This window comes from Notothenia rossii, assembly GCF_949606895.1.
Source record: "Notothenia rossii genome assembly, chromosome: 3".
NCBI classification, from domain to species: domain Eukaryota; kingdom Metazoa; phylum Chordata; class Actinopteri; order Perciformes; family Nototheniidae; genus Notothenia; species Notothenia rossii.
The window spans coordinates 22,312,254-22,322,604 of NC_136901.1; the positions used below are offsets into that span (position 1 = coordinate 22,312,254).

The 10,351-nt window shown below is 42.0% G+C and overlaps 1 protein-coding gene across 3 annotated transcripts; it reads left to right on the forward strand.

The window, feature by feature from the left end:
* Positions 1 to 773: 773 nt before the first annotated feature.
* LOC307034396 (uncharacterized protein) lies at positions 774 to 4,757 on the forward strand. Of its 3 annotated transcripts, none has more exons than XM_079673237.1 (2): positions 774 to 2,189; positions 2,388 to 4,757. In XM_079673237.1, the coding sequence occupies exon 2, from the start codon at positions 3,250 to 3,252 to the stop codon at positions 4,168 to 4,170; it is 921 nt and encodes a 306-aa protein (XP_079529363.1). In that variant the 5' UTR covers positions 774 to 2,189; positions 2,388 to 3,249; the 3' UTR covers positions 4,171 to 4,757. The 3 variants fall into 3 exon arrangements, with proteins under 3 accessions (XP_079529363.1, XP_079529362.1, XP_079529364.1); XM_079673236.1 differs by having other exon boundaries at positions 774 to 2,166; XM_079673238.1 differs by having other exon boundaries at positions 774 to 1,616; positions 1,863 to 4,757.
* Positions 4,758 to 10,351: the final 5,594 nt, after the last annotated feature.

Below are 10,351 nucleotides of genomic sequence, written 5' to 3' on the forward strand. Positions count from 1 at the left end.
GGAAATACCGGACGTGACGTTGTGTGATCGCTTAGCAACTGAACTCCGTGAAAAATAAACACCACTAAGATTCAAGGGTCAAGGGTTTTTGTTATCAGATGCTAGCTACAGTGTAATTTTGGCATTTCAAATCTTAGATCCCGAGCTCCTCCAACAGTGCAACATAATATAAATAGGACATAATAAGAAAATAAATAAAGATAGATAAAAAATAGTGCAAAATGCACCACTTTTGGTTCAAATGATGAAACCAGTAGATTCATTCATTTATTTATTTTTGTTGTCCCAGCTAAATCGATGTTAATCCATTTATGTGGTTGTGGAATTACTGTAGGCCTACAGTACGTTACATTGTGCGGTCGTGTAGTAAGTGAACACCATGCTACCGATTACTATCCGATGACCATGAACGCACCGGACATCGGCTACAACCTCCTCTCTGTCTGACTTCGCCAAGCAGGTAATGTGCTGCACCGCATGACTCCAATATTTTAATGTTTATTGCAAGTAAATCAGTTGTAGTTACATATCTTCTTAAAGCATGAGCTAGCTAAACACATATTAGCTTTACTTGACCGGAGATATAAGCTGTGTCCCAATTCAGAGGCTGTGTCCCTGAGGACCCAGCCTCGCAGTCCGCTTGGGTCCTCCGCGGACTGCGAAATGAGACGGTCTACCGAGCATGTCCTTGTACGTCACCGGCAGTTACCCCTACATTTTGCCGCCCCCGTCACCTAGCAACCAGCTGCAGTCACAAGTGCCGGTAATAATTTCTGACACTAGGCAAAATATTTTCAAACTGTTTTCAAACTGTTTTCAAAACTGGTTTCAAAACTGTTTTCAAAACTGTTCAATATGGAGTCAGATCTAGCTGTACTTATTTTGGTGTTATATAATATGTTTACATTATTTTCCCGAGGTCGCAACAGGCCCCCGTGAAGAGGGCTTCATTCTCCCCGCGCATCTGGATAAATTGCGCAGTCTGCTCCTTGCTCCCTATCAAAACAAAAATTGTTGCAGTAAGATTTGTATAACAAAAGCAGAAGCGGAAGTGACGTATGCGGTCTCCGAATGCATCCTCAGGAGGATGCGGCCGCTGAATTGGGACACAGCTATAGAGAGGCGAAGTCACGCCCATCTACTTCCGGTCCATGGGACCCCGGAAGCGAAGAATTATACATTGAATTCAATGGAGAGAGAAAACGTATCTTTTGATCCCGTTTGAATTGTGCCACGAACTACACATATGATGTTTGTCAATCTTAAACAATCATTTCCATGTCAAAAAAGTCACATTTTGTCGTAAAACTGTTGAAATATAAGACTATGAAAAATACGCGACTACAAATCCCAAATCCCATTCTGGGTCGCGTATGTGATGTCACAGGCGATAATGCTCCAAGTGGTTGCGACTCGTAATTAAAGCGAAGAAGAAGATTTCATAACTGATTTATTCCCTCCAATAAATATAAGAGATTGCTCAAATAAATTCACTTTTACAAGATGCCTGTGTGCTTTGTACCATGTTGTAATCACAAAAGTGATCATACCACTTGCTCGTTCTATCGCTTCCCGTCTGATGAAAGGACCAGGAGTCGCTGGATCAGACATATCAGGTAATATCATAGGTAATATACATGTTGTGCATGGAACATAGTCAAGTTAGCTACCTAGCTAGTAGCGACGAGTAGCGAGCACATTAGTTAGCATTACATTACTTAGCCTTGTCATTTTTAGTAGCCTTACCATGAAGTTATTATTTTATTACATGAAGTACACCAAAATGTTAAACAGTAAGAGTAGTCATCATGGTAAGTATTTTGTGAAACATTTGAAGAGTAGCCTACTGCGCCCTCCACCAGGTGCTAAGGAAGCAGTTCAGGGAGAGTCGAAGGAAGGCAGGCAGGCAGGGAGCTTTGCATGACATTCTTCTGGACATGTGTCATTGTGATGACAGTGAGGGTGAGTCAATCTGTTTGTTGGAAAGACAGTAGTTGAGTGATTACTGAGAGAAAATTATTAAAAGAGATAATTATTCAGTGTTGTTACTTTAAAGTGTTGTTACTGACCTTTTTCTCTTTTATTTTCTTTACCTCACCTGTAACTGCTGAGACCCTGAGGAACATGCACACTGGACTGACCTGCTCTGGCAACCTGATTTCCACTGTACATAATAGTATTTGGTTATGGTATATTATTTATATACATCAAAGGCACAATGCACCCCCCAGAGACACACATGTATTGAGTGTGATATTTTGCTTAGGTCATGTGAAATCATCTTTACACACTAGAAAACTGTAGGAGCGGCAACTTGTTTTGAAAATTGAATTTTTAATATCCGATAATAAAGTTGATCTGTTTTCTTTATTCTTCTCTCTTCCCAGCTCCATCCATCACCGTTCTCTGTTCCTGCAGGCCCTGCTTACTAATCAATGCTTTATTTTTTTACACAATTACAAATAAAGTCAATGTATTGTATGACATGAAGTTGTGCTTCATTCTGAGTCAATAATGCATTCACTCTGCCTTCAACTGCAAAATGATCGTGGACTGCACCGACATCCATGTAGCTGCCCCCCAGTAAGATGAACCAAGCAAAGTTGACAGTCAACATACAGCTGTGCTCTTAAGTTGACATGAAGAATTTGTGAAATATTGGTAATTATTTGGAAAAAACGACTGACGATGCAGAAAACTTTTTTTATTTAGGAACAGTGGTCAGGTGAAGCATTTATCCCTACATACGTGTCACACTTAAAAGGCCAAACACACTGTTTGGCCTTTTAAGAGCTCTGTCTTACTTCCTCACTCTTGGTCCTCTTCTACCTGGAAATAAAGACAACTAAAACACACAAGCTGAATGTTACAAGTGCTTCACAAGATAAATAGAAGAGTGCAGACTGTTTAAACTATGGGTAGGGGGACTATTTGGCAGGTTTAAATGATTGTTAGTAATGAATTATATAATTTTCTCATTGTAGACGAGCAGACAGGGAGCCAGATGAGAAAAGCAGAATATGCAGCTGCCATTTTCCTCATGGAAAAGAGAAAGGGCCAACTGTATTTGAGTGGACCAAAGAGAAAGGGAGCTTAGCGGTTAATCAGTCCAGCGACCACAGCTACAGCAAAGGGCCTGAGTCTGCAGAAACTGACCCCGAATTCTCCAGCGTGCATTCCGCAGACACCGAACCTGGACCCTCCAGTGTGCAGTCCAGTTGTTCCGCAGACCTGGCAGGGGATACTTGGATGCGAATGGCCAAATATTCAGCAGCAGGCTCGCCTGATGATGTCATCCGTATGGAAACAGGGCTTCCTGATCAGGCCATGTTTAAAAGGGTGGCGGGGTTGGTGGAGCGCTTTGAGGGCTCCATTGTGTATTACGCTGGATGGAAAGTGGAGGGCATCCTGCTGGCAGACCAGGTTTTCATGGCCATGATGAAGATCCGGCAGAATTTTCCTCACCTGCACCTTGCACAGCTGTTCCACTGCAGTACCGCAACAGTGGGTAATGTGGTGAACACCATGGTCCATCTGCTCCACAGGTTGCTGTTCGAAAAAATGATGTCCACTGTGCCCAGTAGGCAAAAAAACCAAAACAGCATGCCTGCTGCTTTCCAGTCCTCTGCCTTCAACTGCAGAATGATTGTAGACTGCACCGACATCCATGTGGCCGCCCCAAGTCAGATGGACCAAGCCAAACTGACGTACTCCTCCTACAGAGGGATGCACTCCTTCAAAGTGCTCATCTCTGTGGCCCCAAATGGAGTCATCAACTTCTGCAGCCAACTCTTCCCGGGCTCTGTGTCTGATAAGGCCATTATGCAGCATTCAGGCATTCTGGAACATTTAGTGGCTGGCGACCTTATCCTGGCAGACAAGGGCTTTTTAATTTCAGATATTGTGCCTGCGGGTGTGATTGTGAACATTCCCCCTTTCCTGAACAAGGGTAAGTTCACAGAGAGTGAAGTGAGAGCTACCAGGGAAATAGCCAAGAACAGGAACCATGTGGAGAGGGCAAATGCCGGAATAAAGGAGTTCAGGATTCTGGACCTGATTCCTTGCCACCTCAGGAACACTGAAAATGTGCTGGTACAGCTTTGCTGTGCCTTGTTGAACCTGCAAAATCCCCTGATAAAGGAAGTAGCCAGCATCCTCACCATTGACTAAACTGCTGAGACCAGCCCAAGGTCACACAACGGCTCTTTTAAGAGCCACCTACACCTTTTTTAAAGAGTTACAATCCTAAGTTATTATAATGATTTCACTAGTTCATATTTTACTCAGTTTACTGAACTGTGATGCATGAAACCAGAAGGGGAATTGTTGAGGTTTACTGAAGTTACAAAGACATGAATAGATATGAGTATAACAGGTCAGTGTAAAAACAAGCTTCTGTCAGTCATGAATCATTCAAACTATTTATATAACCATGTAATACAGTTATGTAGTAGTTCAGTAAAAGTAATTCTTTATTTATATGTCTTAAATATCATTTATTTTAGAGGGGCCTGAGACTTAACATGTTCGTTGCCCAAAACTGCACTGTAGTTATTGTGCATGTGACAATAAGGCCTTAATATTAGGGCTGCACGATATCAGGAACACATACTGTAACACGATAACACTTGCGATATTTGAACAAAAACGTATACATGCAGCATTATTACTTTTCCAACAACATGGGATTTATTGTTTATTAGTTAAATATCGTGTGTGTGTGTGTGTGTGTGTGTGTGTGTGTGTGTGTGTGTGTGTGTGTGTGTGTGTGTGTGTGTGTGTGTGTGTGTGTGTGTGTGTGTGTGTGTGTGTGTGTGTGTGTGTGTGTGTGTGTGTGTGTGTGTGTGTGTGTGTGTGTGTGTGTGTGTGTGTGTGTGTGTGTGTGTGTGTGTGTGTGTGAGAACGGGGAGTACAGGGGGGTTAGGTCATAATGACCAATGCTGAAAATGAATTAACAGGAATGTGTGGCATTGTGATGTTCTTGTGAACACTAATGTTATCCGCAGCATACACACCCGTATACAGTACACCCGTTCTAGGTTCTGATTGGCTCTCTAGGTTGGCATTCTAGCTTCTGACTGGCTGTCCAGGTTGTCAATCACAGCCGTGGGCATATTATACTAGTCGACTCGTAACATCGCTAAACTTTTTTTCTTGACGGTTTTCTCAGTCAACTAATGCTATTGATAACAGTAACATAAATTAACACAGCCCTGCAAACTGCAGTCATTATATGCCGGGTCTGTGGTTCATCATCTTCTTTTTCATTCTCCTCCTTATTGACTGACATTAACGTTAAACATTGTACTCATGTTACTCAACGAAACCTTGTAAAGCCGGTCCCGCATGCTGGCTCTTACAGAACCGACTAACTCCCCTTTCGTGTATGTACAGCTCTCAACGTGCCCAGACTTGTAGTGATTTTCACCTCGTTTTATACTTTTATTCTCATTCTGAAAGAATGAGGTGAAATGTACCAACGTGACGGTCATCTTTGTGTTGGTGACGCGTATTGTGCGGGACCAGAGACATGTAGTTCACTGAGCGGCTTAACACAAAAAAAATTGTTACTTCACAGTTTTACGACACATTTTATTTTTTTGACTTGCAAAATGTTCTTTTAAATTGACAAACATCATATGTGTAGTTCATGGCACAATTCAAACGGGACCAAAAGATACGTTTTCTCTCTCCATTGAATTCAATGTATAATTTTCCGCTTCCGGGGTCCCATGAGCTCCCCGGAAAGGGAGGGACTTCGCCTCTCTATAGTGCAGTGGTGAGTCCTACAACCCGGAAGTGAGTTAGCATTTTGCAACTATTGGTTCCCTCGTCTCAGAGTCAATGGGATTTCTCCATAGGATTTTGGAAAATAGCTCGAAATAAGATCTGTGGAAAACGAACCTGCTTGATTAATGCACCTTTTGTTCAGCCGGATAATCTCCACATATCTACCCTACTTTTATCATTTTCGAATCATAAATCTAATGGCCAGAAGCAAAATGCTAACGTTATGCTATAAACGAACTACAGACCATGGATGTATAATAAGAACCTTTAGAATAATTACCTCTAGAAGTACACCAAAACATAACTGCTAACAATGTAAATGCTGTGTTGGAAACAAAGTTAATGTAAGAAAATGTTGAGTTAAATACTTTTGGCACTGTATATACAAAGCTTGGAAAAATGCCTATTGTGGCTGTCAGGGGCGTAGCTGGAAATTCTGGGCCCCATGAAAGAATCTATTTGTGGGCCCCCAATCCATGCGAGTGCGCATTAGCGCGCACGCTAAAAAATATGTGGCCATTTATTTATTGATGAAAACGCATAATATGGTTTTTACCTATACATTCGGATCAGCAGTTCAGCACCAGTTCAGGATGTCGCATTGCGTTCATCTTCAATGAATGGACCAATGCAATAGTCTACCAAACAACCTTGAGTTGCACTAGCTAGGCATATTTTCCCCTATTCTTGTGACAATGTTTTCTGATACTCAACATACAAAAGCTGTTACTTGTCCTGTCTCTCTGTAATCCCATCTCCAACACAAATAGTCTACTCAAGCACACTATTAGGTTGACAGACACTTACATTTTGATGTGCTCTGTAGTATACAATCGTTCCCTGCTTGGATATACCTTTTACGAAGCAGATTTTGAACTGTCGCGGGCAGAGCACTAGCTTTTTTGCTGTAGCGGCCGGGTTGCTGCCTTTCTCAGCAGAGTGCTAAAGCCCTACCTGTTACACGCGCAAGTAATTCGAGGAGGCGCGAGTGACAAGTGTTGAGTTATTGGTGGGGACAATTCAGGATTCTTGGATACTGGTGGGGTCAGAACCTTGCGTCCACCCCCAAAACGACACGATGAAACCCAACCTCGAAAACCCTGTTGAAGTTAATGAACTGTAATGGACTGCAAGAAATCAACATGCACTGACTATCAACTTTATCTTCTGTCTATTTAATTGAAAATTACACCCAATACAGGAATGAACAAACAAAAAATCTCAACATTCTTTGACTTATTAAATTAAGATTTGAACAACACAAGGACAAAAGTATAAATTAACTGAAGATTTGAACATAATTATAAAACAATAAACTCTCAGGACATGAACACACTTACAGCAAATAATGAAAAATGTAGTGCGAGAGGACTATGCATCAGATAGTAATTGTTCACAATGTGGGCTGTAGCCTGTCAGCTTACTATAGGGAAACATCCCACAATCCTGTCATAGACTGGATTTTTATTCCTAAATCCCGAACGCCAATCGCCGGACCTTCTTGGTGGCAAAATCTTTTACGAGCTCTTTGAAATCAAGTGACAGAGCCAGCTTGCTTTCAATCGATAACATTGCAAGGCTGTTCAACCTCTCTTGCGACATGGTAGATCTTAAATAGCTCTTGATAAGTTTCAACTTACTAAATGATCTTTCACCACCAGCTACGGTAACTGGGAGCGTCAAGAAAATTCTGAGGGCAATGCAAACGTCTCCAAAAATGCTCTGGAGTTCCATCTTGTATATTGCATTCAGTAGATCAAGAGAGCTACAATCAGGGGGGAAAGTGGCAGAAAATATTTTATTGAGATGCCTTATCTCACTCTCAAACTGATCTGTGAGATCCTGTGAGTATTTCTCCCTCAGTGGCTGACACACAGAAGCCATGACACTGTCACTCAACTTCCCAATTTTAAGTATGGCAGCAAATTCTTCAACAATATTTGCTGTTGTTTGGAACCGAGTGTCCAAGTCACTTATGATCTGGTCCATGGCAGTGAGAAACACAGTGTAACGGAATGTTGTTTCTGGCCTATCCTCCTGACCTGTTCCTTCAGCAGTTTCATCATGAAACCTCTTCCTCCTCCTCTCACGGCAAAGTTCTTTTTTGAAATGAGGTGGAACCTCCATTTCCTTAGCTACCATTGATGCCTCAGACAGAATAGCATCCCATCCATTTCTGAGAGTCTGCATCTCATCTCTTAGTGCAGCAACATTACCTGCCTCCACCTCTATTGAGATTTTCCCTGACTGGAGTATCACATTTCTGTCATCAATAGATTGCAATACTTTCACCCAAATGGTGAGAAGGACAATGGCATCAAATGACATGAGGTAGTTCCTCAGACCAACAGCTTCAGATCTGGCCTCACCTGTGAGACTGCATGAGCTCAGTATGGTAGCAAGGGCTTCAATGACACCAGGTAGGTGCTTTGCTACAGGTTTCACAGCATCAATTCTCGCACTCCAGCGAGTGTCAGATAGCCTATGTACAGAGCAACCTGTTTTCTTTTTGTATATAGACCAACGAGATGGACTGGCACTTACAAATGTGTAGAGGCGGTTAATGTAACCAAAAAAGTTGGATACTTCAGGGCTCGATTCTGCAGCATGCACGCCTACCAGATTCAACGTGTGGGAGGCACAAGGTGAGAAAGTAGCAAGATTATTCTTTTTCAGTATTTGTGCTTGGACTCCCTTGATTTTCCCTGACATATTCGCCCCATTATCATACCCTTGCCCCCTGCAATCACTAATGTCTATCCCTAGATCCAGAAGCACACTCTCCATCATGCCTGCTATTTCACATCCTGTTTTTCCGTTGAAATCTTTGAATTCAATAAATCTTTCAGTGATCTCCCATTCGCCTGTGTCTTCATTATAATGTACATATCTTATGAGCACAACATTTTGCTCGGTGTGGGAAATGTCAGGCGTTGCATCACAAATGATTCCATAGTATATGGCATCCTCCCTTTCCGTCAGAATGGTTTTAAAAACCTTTCCCCCACACAATTCAATAAACTCGTTCTGGATGTCTGGGCTCAGATAATGAGTTAGCTGGCTTCCTTTTTTGGATGTCCTGATTTTGTCTAAGTGGTCTTTCAAGAGTGGATCATATCGTGACAAAAGTTCTAGCGTACCTACAAAATTTCCATTGTGGACATCGCCCAAAGCATGCGTTTTACCTCGGAAAGCTAAATTCCTCGTTGCCAAGTGCAGAGTGACATCAAGGAGTCTCTGCAAGATAGCTTTGTTTTTCTCAATTTCAGACTGTAGCTCTCTCTGCAACTGATGATCAACGCCACATGCAGTCATAACCGAACACTGTAGGTGTTTCCATCGCAAATAACAGTCCCTGTGATTCCTACTTGTTTCATGGCTTGGGAATTTATCATACATGCGACGCCACTCGACGTCACACATCTTGTATCCCTGGTCACTACTCAAAGCACTAAGAGAGGGTATTTTTTGCTCCTTGGAGAAAAGAACACATGGTATGCAGAACAGTGCATTTGCACTTTCACTGTGAATCAACCAGTCCCTTTTCACTTTTCCCCTACCCTTATCTGCTTTGGTGTATTTCAAGTAATCTGGAAATCTCTTTCCCTTTGAATCATGTGGAATTTCTTGATCTGTTTCTCGCATTGCTAATTTCTTTACAATAGTTGCCCTGTCCTTGTCACTCATCCTAGCTGGGAACAACCCTGGGTCAAGTGATAGCAGATCTTCTACCTCAGACACCACTACAGGTGGCTCAGTATCTGTGGCATCCTGTGTCGGAGCCTCACTTTGTCCCTGACATTGACTGTCCATAGCTGCTTCCTCCTCATCTGTGCTGCTTTCATGGTCCTCGACCTCTTCTTGTACTGGTACCTCTGCCTCTTCACCTCTGCTCTCCTCGTTGGCTGCCTTGCTCGAAGGCCCTGGCTCTAGAGTATCCATAGTGTACATAATTTATAAAATGCCCTATAATAGTAATAACACAGTACAGCTCGAGCTATCTCTTAATTGTTATAATAATAATAATAATAATAATAATAATAATAATAATCATTTGTATAGATATTTTTCAATTGCTCAAATCTAGCTATAGCTACTGTAACAACCTCAATTTAATGTGCCAGTGGTCAATGGTATTGCAATTACTGGAAGAACTAGAGTAACTAAATGTGAATATTACCTAAAGTTGTATTCAATGCATGGTAAGCATATTTAAAATCTGTTTGTTAACCCCAAGCCCTGCTGCTTTACCTCCCTCTCCTTCAACTGGGAACCGGCCTGAGGGAAGGGGTACTGATCCTGAAGCCGCATCTGTGCATTAGAGCAGATGTGATTAGCATGTAACATTAGTACAGGTTAGGTTAGCTAGCCATAGCAAAAGGGCATAGCTGCTGGATACAAATTCACTGGGCTCATCGACACTCATCTAATTTTTGATAGCAACAGGTAGCTAACGTCAGCCACAAAATGTTGGCTAAGCTGTTATGGGCTTCAAAACAAGTTCTGTGAATAAATACCTTTCTTGTGAAAATACTTGGTGACTATCTGTCGACCTCTTTTA

Bases quoted from the DNA above. Each gene is read 5' to 3' on its own strand.
- LOC307034396 (XM_079673237.1), top strand. From the start codon at position 3,250: ATGCGAATGGCCAAATATTCAGCAGCAGGCTCGCCTGATGATGTCATC.